This window comes from Numida meleagris, chromosome 6, assembly GCF_002078875.1.
Source record: "Numida meleagris isolate 19003 breed g44 Domestic line chromosome 6, NumMel1.0, whole genome shotgun sequence".
Lineage (NCBI taxonomy): Eukaryota > Metazoa > Chordata > Aves > Galliformes > Numididae > Numida > Numida meleagris.
Window position 1 is genome coordinate 38118948 of NC_034414.1, and position 18540 is coordinate 38137487.

Sequence of the window (18540 nt, forward strand, 5' to 3'; positions counted from 1 at the left end):
CTGTTTAGAGGTACTGAGAGCAAGTTTTCTGTGAGGCAAGTTAAGGTGCTCAGACAAAAGATTTCTGTGCTTGATAGTTATATTTAATGTGGAGTCTGGGAAGGATGATGTCTGACCTCTGCATTCATTTCCCTTCTTTTTGTTACTCTCTTACTACTTGTTGAATGTTCACAGTTGCAATGTTAATGTTGGTTTTGTCTCTATGAGCAAGAGGTTCGAACAAACAGGAATGCATCTGGAGTAAGAAATAGTTCCTGCCATCCATATGAACTTGTTTCTGGGTGTGCTGTGGGGAGGGAGCTGTTGTTGGATGGGGTTGGTTTTGTTTATGCAGAGGTGAGGGTTGGTTGATTTTGTTTTTTACTTTGGACTGGCTGTAGCCTAGTCCTGTGAACTGAATGCTCATTTTTGTCAGTGTACCAGGTGCATTCCTGGAGTGCATCTTTGAGTTTGCTTTAATCAAAAAAAAGGAATCCATTTCACCGTCAGAGAGCACTCCATGGTGCAGACTGAAGCACAAGAAATAGAGACAAGTGAGAGAAATTCCAGATTGCACCCCCAATACAAACCCCCATTCTAATTTAAGCAAGTATTTTTAAAATTAGTTACGTTAATGCTCTGATAGAGTATTAAATAAAATTAAAGGTACAAGAGGTTACTTCAGGAAGGATAATAAGATTTTGTTGAGGTATTTAAAAAAAATACTTTGGAAGAAGGAAATAGTATCACTTTTCAGAGAAAGTATCCCACTGTGTTCTTATTCGCCCTTTTTGCTTTGAAAATTACTAGCTACTTTATATGCAGCCTTTTCTAATGAAGATTTTGGACCAGTCCACAAGACATAAATCAACTCTGTTCCTTCAATGAGAAATAGGTTTCTGAAATAGTAGCATGGATCAGAAATAGGCTGACATGAAGAACATAAAGTTTGTCTTTAAATGAGAAGGAAAGATATCTTCCTAGGATACAGTGCAAATTATGCCACTAACCACAACATCAGTAGTTGACTGAGAATTTTGTGGGACATGCAGCTATGGTAAATGAATAGAACTGCTTTTTGTTGACTTCGTTTGTTTTTTCCCAGAGTCCCTTAAATGAAATGTTCATTTCATTCTAACTTCCTAAAACTGCTGTATGCTCCTCAGTCATCCTTACTATTCAGGATGTGTTTTAAGCTGTGAAGAGAAGTGGTGAGTAAGGAAATTTATGTCCGGCAATAACAGAGGATGTAAAGAAAAGTGATGGTAATGGTGCTAATCTGGTTACTCATTTTCAGCAGAGTGGTAGCCTATGAATGAAATGTAAGACTTAATGACCATTATTTTTATTTAAATTTCTCTTTAGACTTTTAGTCATTTTAAAATGAACAGGTAAAAACAATTGTCACAATGGAAATTTCCCTGCTTTCTTTGGTCTGAATATTGTGACTTTTTTTTTTTTTATTGTGAAGGCATTAATCAGTTTCTGGAAGTCCTCAGGCTTGCTGAAGTCAATTTGAGTATTCTGGTCTGCACTGTTTTGTGGCCCAGGCAGAAAAGCGAAGCAAGAAAATCCATGAATATTCTCTTTGTGAAAGAAAGATTTCACAGTACCATTGTTTAATTTATCTATGTCTCATTCACCAAGTATGCCTAGATTTGTTTGTTGTATGGCTTTACTGTTTCGTGCTTCAGATGGAGAGTATCTAGGATTTGCCCTCTTTTCCATGTTCTGTTTATTCACTGTTAATTATTTTTCAAGCAGAGTTGCTTTGAGAAGAAAAATTTAGCTTCCATTACCCTCTATTGCAAATGAAGGACAGACTTTTCCATGTGGAGTGCTTGTGATTGTGAGATGCTGTTGTCAGGGAACTTGTTCGTACTTTCTGACGTTAATGTTTTATTTCCATTCTCTTCATAGTGTTTATAAAGTATTTATTACTGAGTGCGTTATGGGTGTACACAGAGTTAAAAAAACATCATATTCTGGTTTATGGTTTACATTTCTATTGAAAATACTTTTTTAAATTACCCAATCCAAGTATGTAGAAATACTTATTTGAAAGCCCTTTATATAAAGCTGAGATTTCGTAAAAAGCATCAAATTTTTGGTATACCCCTCCCTCCTCTCCAAAAAAAAAAACTAACTGCATAAAAAGAACAGTATTAAACCATTAAAAATATAGCAACTTTTTACAATTCTAGAGTTATCAGAAATACAAAATTTGTGTTCGTAAAAAGTTTCTTGCTACAGATGCAGGATAATGCAAAATGCAAATGCAGTAATGCTTCTGAATATTGTGGTTACTTTTTTTTAATCATTGATAACATAGAATTGATGTTGTCTTTTGTGGGGGGAGAGTTTTAACATTACCTCTAATTAATAAATTATCTGTTATAAACATAGAAATCTAAGTATATTAAACAAGGTTCTGCTGCAATTACTGTTGATATTTGGTTATGATCAGCACCACCAAAGTTTAGATAAAACTCAAACGCAGTGTAAGGATCTACATTTGAGGAATGGTTATGGCCACTTTGCTCCTGGTAGTCTCATTTGATGGTGACAAATCATTGGTTAGGTTTTCCTTTCAAATCATGTTTTAATTATAATTTCATACCTCAGAGACTGCATTAATACTTTTCACTCTTTCTGTCTGAAAAATCTGTTCGTTGTGTTCAAGACAAGTGTGAACATCACCCATCCTGTGAGTTTATCTCCTTCATCTCCTGTAGCTTTGAGACAAAGCTCTGTTTCTCAATCTGCAAGCATTTTTGCATGCAGCCTTACTGTGTGAGGTTCTGTTCACAATCAAAATGTTAGGATTTTGACTGAATCTCAGATTGCAAAACTAGTCCTGTAAGTCTTGCATGAAGATGAAAGCATCCAATACCATCCTCCTAGAAGAAACAGCAAAATGCTTGTTAATCCCTTGTACTAAATAGTCATCAGCCTACTTTCTGCAGTAGGGCTAGCCAGCAGCTGTGCATCTCGTTACATGTTCTCTTTATGTTGTGTGTTTTGTCTTCTATGGTATCCAGACACTTCTCAGCAGTAGTCATGCATTTATCCATTTTGTTTGTTTTGGCAGGCAGTCCCATCTCTTTACTTTCAGCATTTGTCATAACATTCTTCTATCTTTGTGTTTTTCTTAAAATTTCTCTGCTTAGGTTGTCTTATCCTCTATGCATGAGGGATACAAGGGGTTGGATAAGGGTGATGTTGGTAATTGCACATGTCAAAGACAGCTGATTTTAGGTTTAAGCATTCCTGTTTTTCAGTAAAGTTTCTGAAAGCTGTTAGGTGACTATTAATTCGAAGCTGGATAATCAAGGTATAGAATGCTCTTGAGCATCTGTTTGGGTACCTAGTCCCATCAGTCCCTGTAAAACACTTCTGTGAATGTTAAAATGCTTTTTGTTACAGAGGCAAAATTTTTAGATTCAGCCAATACTTAATATTTGAAATTCTTTTACACACAGCAAAATAATACAGGCATTTCTCAGTGTGGTTGAAACTGTGCAATATGTACCTTAAAAATGTGTGGTTTTGTCTTAGTTTTGCAGAGCTTTTATTTACTTTATTAAACATTTCTTTGTGGGCTATCTTCGTCTTCCCAGAGGAGATCTATGATGTATAAGTAAAATTTAGCTTGTGCAAAGCTGATTAATTTCTTGGTGTTTTTTTAATTTATTTAACTTTGCAGTGCAATTAGGCAAATTTTAAAAAGATGCCTGAAATACGAGTCTTATAGATTTGCTGTTAACTAGATATCAGCATTGGTGAGAAATAAACTGATTTCACTCTTATTGTCTGAATGGTAAAACACTAATGTTAGTATTGCTTTCAGACAATCATGATCTTCAGCGCTATGGTTTCCTGAAACAACATGTTGCTCTTTTCTACAAGCGACCAACTACTACTGACTCAGGTCATTTATTCAAAAAGTAATATGTCCCTGGCATATCTGCAGAGTTCTGTGCTTTCACCTACCTAGTTAGCTGGTTTTTGCATCATCTCTAGTTTAAAATATTCTTTTATTATATGGTAAATAATAACACATTACACAACAGAAAAACTGAAGAATTGCCACTTTAGCAACTAATGGCTTCATTGAGTACAGTATTTAGCAGGACGAACAAAGAGTGTACTACAAAGAAAATGTGCAATCCCATGACTACTGTATCTGATTAAAGAGATTAAAAAACTGTGGCTTCTATTCAGTGGTCCATGATACTGTTTTCTGAAATAAACTGATGATATTAAAAAAGGACCAGAAGTATTCCTATCCTTTTATGCTGTAAATGCCAACTTAAGGTTTAGACAATGGATTTTAAGAAAATCCATTGAAGATTATTTGAAAACCACCTCATTAGAAGGACAGATTGTTTACTAGATCTTGTTTTCTCGTCAACTAATGTTGGTTATGTACAATTAAACAGGGTTACACTTTCTAAAAACATGGTTTGGTTAGCAACTGAGTGCCTTGCATATATCTGAGAGATGGATCCATTCCTAATTTCTAGAATTTGGTGGAGGATCAGGCTAAACACTAGTTTCTAAAATTTCTTTTTATACACCCTCACTAGCTGGCATGACTGAAAACTCAGGTGTATCAGACAACACTACCTGCCTCCACTGTATTGTATATATTTTTGAATACTGTTACTGTGGCTTATTAACTGGGGGTGCAGGAAAGGTTTTATAAAAAAAAAAAAAAAAATTATCTGTCATGGCGTGTTGTGTCAGATGTTTGACAAGCTGTCTCTTGGCCATGTGCCATCTGGTTCTAATGGAGCTGACTAAGCTGCTGAGGAGCCAGCAAGACACGTGGCTGCAGGATGCAATATCTTGGGATCATTTGGTCAAGTCATCAAAGCAAAGGCTTCAAGTGTAGTAATGCCAGTTCTGACATAATCTTGTAGCCTGGTTTAAGTTTCTTGAAGTTCCTATGCTAATTTCTCATCCCATGAAACAAGAAGAACCTTTTTACTAACTTCATAAAAGTGATGGAAAAACTCACCATTCATCAAGCGTTATCACCAAATTCTCATGTAATTAAACAAGAAGAGTTATTGATAAAATTTGCGTGAAGTTGAGAATGTTTACAGAATTAAATGAAGCAAAAAAAAGTAGACCAGTGACACAGTGCTGTGGAATGGACATCACACAGGCTAAGATGAGAACTGAGAATTGAAGCATGCACATTCTGCAGTGCAGAAGAAAGGAGGGAAGGTACTGCATTCAGATGAGGAAGAGACTTCTTGAAGAGAGGTGACTTGTTTCCTTCTTCAATAACAAAAGAGGACAAGTAGAACAAAAAGTGAAATAGCTAGTAAAGAAAAAATTCATGACTTTTTGAAATTTGCCTTCCTGTGATTGTTTTTACATCTTAAAAAGAATGCATGTAGGACCTAGGAATCTGAAGGAATATAATGTTATTATTTTCTGATTCCATGTGATGAAGAGATGGCTGGCCACTGCAGAATCTTTCCCTATGTAAGTGAAGTCAGAAAATCAACAGCATATTAGGTTATCTGCAGTTTCTGAGTGTTGTGACTGCAGTGGCCCATTTCATAACATTACAGCTCATTGTGCTAACAAATCACACAGCAGTTAGCACTACCTTTCAAAATAGTCTGTGAACAAATATGTGGGAGTGCTGTGACTCAGACTACGGATGCTGAGACCGTGTAGCAAAAGAATATCAATGTAATATTTTAATATTCAGCTGCTCTGACTGGCTTCAGTGGGCCCTTTCCCCTAGTGTTACATAATACGCAGCCAGGACAGAAATGATTTCAGGTAGTCAGTAGAGTATTTCAGTCCTAGTTCTCTTGTAAGTGCATAATGATGCACAACGTGCACTAAGGCTATTTATTCCAAGACCGTTTTTGTTTTTTTTTGTAATTTTATTCTTTACATATTCCTCAAGATGTTGAGGCTAGCTATACTGAATTATTTTCTATGCAAAAGTTTATATACTGAAACTATATGCTGGAATTGCTGCCATGCATTGAAAGTAAAGCAGATCATATTCTAAAAATTATTGTACTTATTTATTCAGTGATTTAGAATTTAGCTAATAAAGTTTTACTTAGTATTTTCCACTTCTTATTTGCCAGTATTGTTCATTTTCTTTGTTTCTGAACAAAATGATGCGTGAACTATTTGAATCATATCATGCCTGTTAGTAGTGTTTCTATTATCTATTCTGTTATCTCAAGACAGAAAAGAGTGAGCAAGGATAACCTTGCAAACTGCTGATCAGCTTGCATGCTTAGTTTATACATTATTAGAATTATAACCCTGAAATTAAAACAAAAAAAAACAACAATTAGTAATGCGACAACTGTGTTAAAGAAGTCACATGTATTTATATATGACAGGTAATTAGGAAAAACAGTACTAAGTTGGTTGAAAGCATTTTTACTTAACTTCAGACCTAGTAAAGCTACAGGAGTAAATGTTTGACTCTGAGTCACTGGATTTAGTTCAGATTAGAAATGACTGTGAAGAACGCATTAGATATGAGGTGCTGAAAAATATGAAAAAAGTGACAGAGATTAAAAATGAGAAATAAAGACTCAAATAAAAAGATTGGTTATTTGTATGCAACAGGTAAAGTACACACGTATTCCAGCTTCATTTAGTAAAGTTTCTAGTTTGTCTTTTACACGGTTCTCTTTCTTTCTCTGTGAGATTTGGGGATTTTCTGCAGTGTTCTGAGTGTCATGAGTAAGGGTAAAGCTGTATGAGGACCTGTGTGAGAACCTGGAACTATAGTATTTAGCAAGTTTAAAATGCTTACTTCAAGATCTTAGATGTAAGCAGTGTTCAGCTCCATTGAATGTGACTAATTTACTCAGGAAGGAGGAAATATGTAATACCTCACTACGAAGTACAAAATATCAGGTAAAAAGAAAACTGTTTAGAAGGTATACGCCCTGTATGTAGAAGTGTGCTCTGCATGAACAACTATAAATAAATACATTTTAAAATACTTCCGTGATTTCATTTTCTGTGCTGTAGATTTGCTTTTTGTAGACTGATGACATGTTTAGATGAAGGTACATTCAAAAATTCTGAGGACAGAGGCCTAATTTAATGCTTAGGGCTTTACTGTTCTACCCAATCGAGATTAAAGTAAAACAACTTGGTTTGGTTCTGTAGGTCTTCCTATGTCTGTCAGGCTCACGCAGATGCGTCAGATAACCTAAGGCTTCCCAATGAACCCAAGGCTTCCAACGTGAAAAATTTCTCATTAAGAGCTTTGATTGCAAGGGCGATACAGCAAGCTATGAAGGTGACCAACTTCTATGGCTTCAAGAACCCTACTGTTGTTTCCTCCTGTAGATGAGCGGTCACTCACAACCTTATGTTAGTAGAACTGTGCTGGGTCAGTGGCACAGCCAGCACAGGGATCCTGCTTGAACGATCTGTGAATCACATATAGCTCAAGAACATCAGGGTTTTCTTTTTTTTCCCATCACCTTTTATATAGCGTCATTGATTAGAAAAGCCAATGTGCACTGAGCTCTTGGAGAAATAGATCAAACTTGTCTTAGTCTTTGAAATGTCATTACTGAAAGAACAGTAGAATGCATAAAAATGTAGAGAGGATAACTGAGCTAGGGGAGAGTACAGTGCTGTTGAATAACTACACATTAGGATTGTTAAAATATAAAGAGTGGAAACAGTTAATTATCAAAATTTTCTCAGTGTCTGTCTGTACATTTTAATTCAGTTTCTTTAAGAGTCTCTTTAGCTGTTCAAATGAAAATGAAGGCTTGCTTTGCTGAGTTTTCAAGTGTTCAGAAGTAGAAGGGGAGAGAGATGGTAGGAGAAAACCATGTAACGTGTACAGCATGTTATCTGCCTTAATGCTGCAGGTTCCAACTGGCTCATACTAACAAGGAAGACAAAAATGTTTCATTTGTATGTTTATGCATTTCTTCTGATGGCTTCTGATGGAGCAAAACACCGTTGCAATACTGCAAAAAAAATCTTTTACATTTAAGTGTTTCTTTTACTAATAAAATATAATATTTTTTAAAAGAAGCATATGTTCCTAAAGGCCTAAGCTCTACAAAAACACTTTTCTTTCCTGTAATCTGTATAGTTCTAAGCTGCTGGGCATTGTATAAATAATCATTTAAACACATTTGTTGATGTTTTGCCAGAACTTTGAAGAAATGTCTTTTCTTTTGGAGGTTTGAAAATCTTAACTCAATGTTATAATTTAATGGAAAAATTCTTCTAGTGATTATTATGAAGAGACTCTTTTATTTCTTTATTTCTCTTTAAATGATTATTTTAGAAGAAAAAGGATAAAATGTGTTTGTATAAACATAAGTGCTTCCAAACATCTGCAGTTCAAAGTACATAATTCACAGTGACACCAAAGGTTGGCTTGTGTTTTGACTGGATGACTTTGGTATTATTTTTGTCTGCAAAGGAAAGAGTGGTGTAGCATCCAAGTGGTGCAAGATGTTTGCCTCTCAAGAAATCATGATGAATTTGGGACAAGGGGCAGACTGTTCAAAAAAAAAAAACATACTGAAGGGAGAAGGAAAGCAGGGCTGTCAAACTGAGAACACTTGCATTCCATTGGGCATCCTTGAGCTGGGAGCTACTCTAAAGCGTAGGTCATTATAAACAAAATAAGGAAAGGAGAAAAGAATAATAAGCTAAGAGTACAGTCAGTTGAATCATTTTTGTTCACTTCATGCTGTTATTTATTGTATTCATGTTTCCACCGATGACAGCTTAAAAATAACAAGTGAAAATGTCATGATTCTTCATTTTGTTAATGCGTTTGATATATAGGTTAATTATTTGTTCGTCATTTTTCATTGATGTGAATGTGCATTACCTAATCTCAAAATATATCTGAAATGTATTCTTTCCAAAAGTATTACGCTGTGTTGTAGAATATTGGTATCCCACAAGCACATTGTTCACTGGTAGTTGTGGATTTTCCACAAAGATACTATGTACGTTGTTGGAGAATGTTTTGTTTAAAATATATAATAGGAAAAATGCATATTTGGAAAAATGAATCTTGGAAAGTCGTTCATCTGTCACTTAAATTAACTTCTGCTTTACGATCATTTGGAGGACAGAAACCATTTTCCCAAGTTATTTAGTGAGAATTAGTATGTTTTTCTCTGTCACTACTTCACTAACTGAGATCCCAATTCAGGAAGGTCTTCATGCATAAATATCTATTGAATGTAATGGATTACTCACTGCTTAAAATGAAGGGTCCAGTATGCGCTCAAGTAATTATGCACCAGCTGACCTATTGTAGGTGACTATACACTCTCTTCTGATTTTTGTCTAATTGAGTTAAAATGTTACTTTAAGTTCAGTGAGAGTGTGAAACTATTTATGGGAAGCTGTGGATTTGTACAAGATCTATAATTAAACTAAGAAACTACATAAAACTGACTGGATTGGATCAGATTATACCAAGATCCACCCAGCTCACTACCATGGCCCTAATCCCAGCCAACAGTCCAGACTTAAGTAGGAATACAAGAACAGCACAGGCATGTTACAGTACCATTTCATACCATTCCTTTTTTCAGCCATCTCATCATTGGAGACGTGTGTCTTTATACCAGTGCTGATTCATAAGTTTATTAGCATTGCAGCTTTTGACAAGGATGATAAATAAGAAAAAATATTTTCAGAAAAAAATGGTCTTTTGAATGTATTGATAGAATTAGGCAATCAAATGTAATTCAGAATTTAGGAAGGATCTCTGCAAAATTTGACTTCATCTTAGTTTGAGTAAATTTATTTCATTAGACCTTGACTCTTAATACAGTCTCTTCTAATACTGATTCAACTTTTTATTGCTAACATAATATGACATAATATGCTGAATCTTTTTTTTTTTCCTCTAGCATATTGTTGTAACTTCAGGAAGGGCTGGTTTTAATTCCTTTCAACAAAAGACTATGGAAAACATTGTATGTTATGTAGTAATATTAAAATCAAGCATTAAATAAACACCAACACTGCATTTGTAGTAAGTTGGTAGTACAGTTCTGCTATATTCAGCTTATTCTGCACTTAACAAGCGTTCTATGGATTTCTCATCCAATGAGTGGTCACATCTGCTCTGAAACACAAAATGAGTAACCCACCCTGCATTACTATCTAGTTCACTGAAATGAACTCGAGGGTTGCAAATGTAGCAAAGCACTTAAGACTATTTCAAAGCACCTGAATGACTCAATTGTCCTTAGTAATTCACTGTTAAAAACACTTCTGCTCGAGGTCTGTAGGGATAGGTGATGTTTTCAGAGAAACAAATTGGGCTGTGACCTATGGCTGTGGGACAAAGGTTTCTCTGCTGAATGTCATTGCTTTTATCTATTCTGTCTTTTTCCCTATAATGTTACTTCTCCAATTGCTTGCAGATTTTTCTTCACTGTTGTGTAATCTCTTTATTTTCTAGTATTAGAATACATCACTGAAGAATTCTGTTAAGTAATGACCAAAAATTACTCATCAATCTGTGTAGACATGACAGGCTCTGTATCACCATGTTAACATGTTGTAGGTACAAGTTGAAGAAGAAAATACTGGTAAGCTGACAGCATGCTTAAGATGATTTGTTTATACAAGTGCTAAAGTTATGTTTGATATGTTAATGCGATCTCATTTTTTAGTAAAGGCCAAACAGCATTAAGTGGTTATCTGCACTGATTTTTCTGTCTTCCATCTTTATTCCTTTTGTGTACCTAGAAGTAGAACCATCTTTTAACAGCCTCTTCCTGGGTGAGCCTCCCGAACTTTATACTCAGCTGGTCCACTTCTTGAACTCTCCACAAGTGTTCCCCTATGAGGTATTCATTTTTTGCAGTTCATCTGCATTTTTCCCTCATGGTGTTCTCCAGCCTTCTGCTACATCATCACTGAAAGAGGTCAGCACCTGCTGAGGGTTGAACTGGTGCTCACCTCAAACATCCTTGTTCTGCTGAATCATGTTAGCTGATGTTTATTAAAAAGAAGGCTTGTCTAGTGGGAAAACAGGTGTTCTTTCTGTCTGCCCTTTCTTTCCTGTCTGAATCTCTTCTCCTTTTGATATGTCAGTTGTTTGGTTTTCATTTTGTATTTAATTGCTCATGACATAACCTGTGCATTCAGCGTCTGGCATTATATGTTACCACTTAGTCTAGCTGAGGTGGGAAACTTGTAGAGAGAAAGTGTATTTTCAGAGAGGGGAACAAACAGTAGGATTTGAAGGAAGAGAGGGAATGATTTTTTTTCCTCCATCAATAGCAATGGCTTTGGCTTTGGCTGCAGAACTCTGAATACACACAGTGGTCTATGTGATGAAGCTGATCCTTGGTGAATTGTTTGTGTGAAACCTTATAAAATGACATGCTACCGTTTCCGAGGCTTTAAAATCCTTTCTTGGCAAAGTCTTCAGTGCTCTGATCAAGGCACATTCTCCTTGACATCTGTCTACACTGCTTTCATATTCTTTGAAGTATCCAAAGTGTCTGAGATAAAAAAAAAAGATATTTTCTAATTTATGGTCCTGTCTTTGTAAGTGCACAATTACGCCTCAGATCAGAATGTTAGGCAACCTGTGCTGCACAAAATGTTTTATCTCTGTCTTTAAGAGGATTCAAATTTGTAATATTTAAAATGAAACAGTTCCTTTAGCTTTCAGCTTTCATAAAATGATACAGCTGGCATTTCCTTTTTGCCAGTACAGAACTGGACGTTGTCTTCTCTTCACTGTGCTCCAAAAAGTATTTTTAGATATGTTTTTAGAAGGAAATCCAGTTTCTTACTTGCAGCTGTTGACATTTTAGAGCCCTGGATTGAACCAATAAAAACACTTGTTCTTTTAAACAAGTGTTTTAGGTGTTCACCTATTTTTACTGGACCTTGCTAATGATCAATGACACAGAATTCAAAAAATGTTGGCTGAAATGAAGAGAAAGGCTGTATTGTTTTAAATTCTGTTTTTAAACATTTCTTTATAGCAAAGCTACACCAAAATTTCATATGCTGTTGTTCTTTTGAAAGATTACTTGTTTTTAGAATGCTATTTTTAATGGTTGAAAAATAGTTCAGGTATAAAAGTGTTGCAGATTATAAAATGTTAGTAAGAAATACAAAATATTGCCATTTAAGATTATAATAATACTTTCCCGTGCAGAGCATTTAAAGGCCTTACTTCCTAGACATTTCCTAGGCAGCTAAGTACATTTGGATTCATAATTCATTTGAAACATCTTCTGTAAATACATTGTTTCAAACATATTAAGGCACTTAAGTGCAAAGGTCAAATTAGATCATCACTTCCTTCAGTGGTACTCTCAAAATGGATTCAAGCTGTATACAGATTTAATATGCCACTTTTTTTTTAATATCAACATTCTTACTGAAAATGAAGTTAAAGGTGAATGACGATATGCCACCAAGGCCGATGTTCTAAGGCTGGGTTGATAGAGATGCACATCCGATTTACATTACTTGTGTTGTATCTTTATCCTGTATGTCAGATCTGTTGTGAGGCACACGGATCTCCCTGTTTGTTTCAGTATTTTGACTTCACAGGAGGAGAAAGGAGAGCATGATGAGATGGCACTCATGCTCTTAGTTGTGCAACCAGCTCTGTACATCGATCTTTTTCTGTTTTCTCCTGGAGCTACACTTTTGCTCTTAGCATTTTTTTTTTTTTTTTTTTTTTTTTGTAGTCAAGAGAATAGCATGAATAAAAATTCTTGTTTTAAAGGTGGGTTGAGATTTTTGCCTTCTAAATATTTCCTGTCAGAAACCTGTGCACCATGATTCAAACTGGGAATTGCAGAGCAATGTTTTAAAGGGTGTTGGCAAAACAGAAAAGCAAGATGCCTATTGATATTACATGGCCACAGAAGCTTCATGAATAATGCCTGAAGTAGTAGACTGATTTTACTTTTTTAGGTAATGTTTAGATACTGTATGCTACAGAAAACAAACAAACAAAAAATCCAGAGAAAAAAACAATATACTCTATGCTAAGTTTTTAGTAGTTTTCTGAGCTCCTGTTTTTCAGGTGCTTAGACACATAATTTTTATTCCTGACGTGGAAGAAGAATTACAAGTGTGATTTATGACTTTTTTTGTGAGATAGACATTAAATGTCTTAAGTTCAGAAAAACATTTGCAGTCAAATTTATTTTAGCATTTTCTTCTGCATTTTCCTATATTATGAGAAAGTGGCTTTTTCTAATTTTATTGGTATAAAATTGAAACTGTGCTTTAAGGAACTTTATAACTTCCACTGACAGTATCCACTACTTCGGGGAGACATGCTAACTTTAAAATAAGTAATCAGGTAAGAAACAAGTCCAGATTCATGGCAGGAGTTCTCAAACACCGCAACCATCATGAAATCAAATATTTTAATAGCGTTGGACACCTACAGTTATTTAAAACGTATATATAGGATCGGATAATTTTGTTTTATATACTGTGTTGGATATCTTGACTTGCAGTACACTATTAAGGAAATGAGAGAAAATAACTTATTTTGTGTTTGGGAAGTATATATGTTGATGTGTCTTATTTAAAATTTCTGTCTCAAACTCCTTTGGAACTCTATTTTACTTAGGCTTCAGTTGTAGTTTATAGTACATAGTTCAGTTATACTACAGCTCTCTGTTTCACACTTTTTCTCTGTTTAGAGTTGACATGAGCCATGCTTCATTGTCTCTGGTAAGAACTGCATTGGTGTATGCATTTGATAGGAAACTCTGTTCTGTGCCTTCCAAAGCCAGCAAGGTAGCACAAGAGACTGAAATATTCAAGTCTTTTATTTGAGACAACAGTGCTTATGTGGGCGTTAAATCACAATTCTCATTTCTTTCTTACTAGTGTTTTCAGAAGGTGTTTATTAAAATATTCTTTCTCAGTGAATTGTCTAATGTCCCAACAGGATCTACCAGCTTAGTTTTTTTAGTGATGATATCCAAACTACTTCCTTGTAATATGCTGTTCAAAAATTTTCTTGTTAATGTTGTAATTTAGCCTAGATCTGTTCAACAATTGTTCCCCTATGTCTTCCTGGTCCTTAGTCTGTTTTTTTTTGCTTTCTTTTTTTTTTAAGTTTTTTTTCATAAAACAATGCATTGTCTGTTGACAACTAATTCTTTTTAACCAAAGAAGCTGGGCAAGGCTTCTTATGGTTACAGTAAAAAACAGTAAAATATAATTTAGTTCACAACATGCAGATTTTTAATCTTTAGGATAGGTGTTCAGGTTACAGCACTAAGTGTATGTATGCACACAATAGCAAATGTTAAATTTTTTATTCTTTGTCATTAAATTAATATTTAAAAATAATAATCTTAAAACTTCTTTTCTTTCAAATGTGGTATGTGCTTGGGAATTAGAGTAATCTCAGCATAAAAGAAAAAAAAAACAAAAAAAACCAATAATAGTAACTACGCGTATATTTTCTTTCAGAAGGCTGGTTGAGTGGAGGATGTTTAATTGGCTTGTTTTCCTAAAAGCATATATTGCTTCCTTGATACCCACTTACTTAATACATAAAAGCCAAAATTTGGCATTATATAAATATGAGTAGAATTTCATCTCAATATCTCTGTAATTTTTAAGACTTCTTAAAACATTCTACAAAATTTCTTTATCTGATAATAAACTTAGCTTTGTTTTGGCATGCAGTTGGACCAGGAGGAAACTGAACAATGCTGCACATTCTTTAAACGGCTCTAGTACTGTTTAGGAATTGTAACATGCTTTTGTCTGATGCTTTCACTACTTGCAGAAATGGTGACGGGGTTATTTACGTTAATTCATTTGGCTTGTTGAAAAAAAAATACGCTCACACTCCTCTACTTAATGGGATTCTTTCCTCGTTGCAGTGCAAACGGCTAGAGCAGGAGCTTCATCATCTGAAAGAGCAGAACCAGACTTCAGCAAACAACACGAGACATCTGACTGCTGAAAACAATCAAGAACGTGCTCTGAAGGTAAATCTCCATTTCTTCTTGCAGGCAAATTAAGGTTGTAAGCCCCTGGTGCCAGCTTTCTGGGCTGCATATATCAGTTGTGTACATTTCAGCAGAAGTGAGCTATGGTGTTTGCCAACAACCCCTTCTTTAAACACAGATACAGCACCCTTCTGTTATGGTTTTATTTTATTTTGTGTATGAAAACAAAAAAATAACATACGCTCCAAATTATTGGGCTGGAAATTTACACTGAATTCTTGGAGACTGTCCTTGGATTACATTTTATAACGTGAAAAAAACCTGCAACTATTTGCCTCACAGTACCTTTGCAAAACTAATATTTTAAAGTATGGCTGTTTGATCTGCTCCAGCAGTGTGTGCTATATTAATAACATTGTTGACCTATACTACTAGTGACCACATAGTTGATACTACTATTTGCAAAAGGGTAGCTAGTTGGAATTGGGAGGAGGAATAATAAGTCTTGTCAATAAGAATAAAAATGAGCAGAGAGGCGGGAGAGGGTCAGAGAGAGGACAGTGTAAAGTGACAGGTTATTGCTGCATTGAGAAAGGGAAATTGTAACGTCAGTGAAATTGATAGCTACATAACCAGCCACCTCACCACTAGCCAGAATAAGAGCAAATGCCAGGTAAGATATGCAAGTGTCATGCGCGCCTATTTAGCCGCTATATTAAAAATCTCTTTTAATAGTATTGGAAAGGTAGAAGTTTCTCTGTTGATACTGTGTTGCCATTTTAAAACTGTTTGAGGTAGGTAGTAAGATCCAAGCGTATCTCATTTGTAGGCAGATTTTCCTCTGTGTGTGTGCGTTAGGAAAACATCGTTATTCATGCTACATCTTGACCAATGCGAAGTACAGGAATTAAGGTAAATCCTTGTGTAGTTTGACATTTCTCAGTTAAAAAAAAAAAGTGTAATGAATAAACGGAAAGAGACTGCATGGCTTATAAACGCTGTGTGTTCTATGGGTTTATAATTGCCATCAGGATCTATGGTGAATTTTACAAAATCAAGTGAGCAATACTGAAAGCAATCTAACCTCAGGTGCCTAGAAATAGAGACTGTAAACATTCAGGGCTGTTTCTGACCATACTAATGGTATTGTTTTGAATCTGAGATCGCTGAAAGTTAGTGCTTGCCAAGCACACTGTTTACAGTAAGTAGTATTGTCTTTCATTAATTGCAGGCCAACTTGTTTTTTCTGTGTCACTGAAAATGTTATGTACTGCACTTTCCTTCAGAAAACATCAGTGTGTTATTGAGAGTATGTTTTTACATTTATTATTGTCTGACACGATGCTTGTGGAATAATTATATTTTCAGAGCAATAAGTGCCTTAATAGTTCAGAGTGTTACTAGGATTTCATCCTAAGCCTGATATTGCTCTTCCAGCACCTAATCTTTAGAGAATTTAATTTCTGTCTGTCACAGGCATTTTTTGATATTTTCAAAGTTAGATGTTAATTGGTCATAGTCTTCTAGAGATGAGAGTCTGGGGAGGAAAAAAGGAATGCTTTTCAATTTTTGGTGAAGTCGTACTTTCTTAATATTAATATATTAATATACAATTGTAACTCTCTTGAGTTTGTCTCAGTTCTTATTACTGTTGTCTACAGTGAGGGCAGGTCCCTCTGAGCACTTTTTAGAAGGCCGCTTGCCTAAGTTGAATTCCTAACCTTAAAATCTGTGAAATGCCTGTATGAAATATCAGCAAAAGTGGTCAACGTTGTTATGCAACTTATCAACACTCATCCTGCCCTAAGCAGTCATCAAAATGAAAAGTTTATCACCTCTTTTTAGTGCAGCTATAGCGTGGAAGGTACAGAGTAGCTGGTCGGGATGAAAGTCAGGTCAGTGATGTCTTCAGCCATGGATGGGCCTGTCTGCCATTTGGTTGCAGTGCTGCATTAAGTGATGTTAATTCAAATATGAACAAGTATCCTGTGGGAGATGTTCAGATACTATATCCATCCAGAACAAATTTGGTTAGGAAAGATTAAAAAAAGAATCTCTCTTAAAATAAAATAATACTCTCTTAAATATTGATGCCGATGACTTAGTTTGGCAAAATATGTATTTTGGTGCTAGGGGACAGATGAGAAACTTGACCAGCTTCAAATTTGCTGCAAGGAGCAATGGAAGTGCAAACTTCAGAGGTGGTGTAAGGATACTAGCAATCATAACTGGATAAAAATACAGTAATCAGGATCAGCCGGATTAAGGATGGCATAAAAGATTGTGACAAATGATGAGATCATTGTCTCGCAGAGTCCTGAAATATTCTTAACAAGAAGACCTACAGATTATTATGTCTTCCTTTTTTTTTTTTTTAAATTATCTCACTATATTGAGTTTCTCAGAGGGAAAAAAAGGTGTAAGACCGATATCCAGAAAAAACTTATTTCACAGAGGGTATGGTCTAACAGGTTAGATAAACTGCAAGCTTTTTGCATTATTTTTAGCTATATTAGCTCACAGAGCTGCTTCCAGCCTGGTTTGAGGCTGCAGCAGTACACAGACTCCTGGGTGAGATAAAGCAGCAAAGAGACTTTTCACCAGAGGGAAGGGGTGCTGACAGTAAGATGGCCAGACTCAGGATCTAGGGATCACAAAAATGATGTAAGCACTCCTGCATACTTTCAGTTTTACATGCTTTTAGATCCCATGTCACACCTTCAGATGAGACACTTGACATATAATGCATGGTGTATAGATCTATACTGTGATGTTACATCTGTACATCTTTGTAAGATGCTTTTAACTAATCTCTATCAGACAAGTTAAATGCAGAAATTTTAAATTACGCGAATGTATTGATGGGATAGAGCATTTCTTAGTGTTGTGGGCCATTCAGTCCTACAATGCCAAATTGATACTCTTAATTTTTATAATATTCTTATTGATCATCAGAGTATATATAAATTGAATGACAAGGCTGATGTCAAATCTTTCCCCCACGTAATGCCCATAACTGTGCAGAGGTCATTCAGGCAGGGTGTGGACACCTATATCCATCATTAAAGTATAATAATCCTCTTCTTTGTGAAACCATTTTAAAAAATCTTATCCTATTTCAGATTGAATTATAGCTAAATCTTTTAGGGATAATTGCTTCCTAAGGGCCTATACATTTGCGCTCTTAGTACATTTTCATAAAATAAGATCTGCAGAGTACTTTGCAGTTCTAAATGTGTCAGGGTCTATACATAAGATTATTCATTTGTGCTTGGCCTTCATAATTAACATTTGGTCTCTGCTGATTCTGATAAACCTATTCCCACAATACTCTGAAATATCAGATTAAATTAAACATAGAAAAGTTGAAAATTTGATTTTTTTCATTAGTATTAAATATTGTTGTGGATCATTTTATTGTTGGCTTTGTAGTATGTGGTTTTGAAATGCAGAGCTTTAAGTAATATGTTTTCACAAAGAAAAATAAAGATTTTGCCAGTGTGAATGTCCTCTTTACTCAGTTGAAAAAGAATAGGAAATAAGTCTTATGGATCTAATAACTTAATGTAAAAATTCATGGAACACATTT

General features: G+C 35.2%; 1 protein-coding gene across 7 annotated transcripts in view; it reads left to right on the forward strand.

Annotated features, from left to right (window-relative positions):
* The window catches only part of MIPOL1 (mirror-image polydactyly 1), a 178657-nt gene that overhangs the window by 70338 nt on the left and 89779 nt on the right, over positions 1-18540 (forward strand). For all 7 annotated transcript variants that reach the window (XM_021401825.1, XM_021401828.1, XM_021401824.1 and 4 more), the window contains one exon: positions 14883-14990. In XM_021401825.1, coding sequence (XP_021257500.1) covers positions 14883-14990 — 108 coding nt within the window. The remainder of the gene's footprint in view (positions 1-14882; positions 14991-18540) is intronic.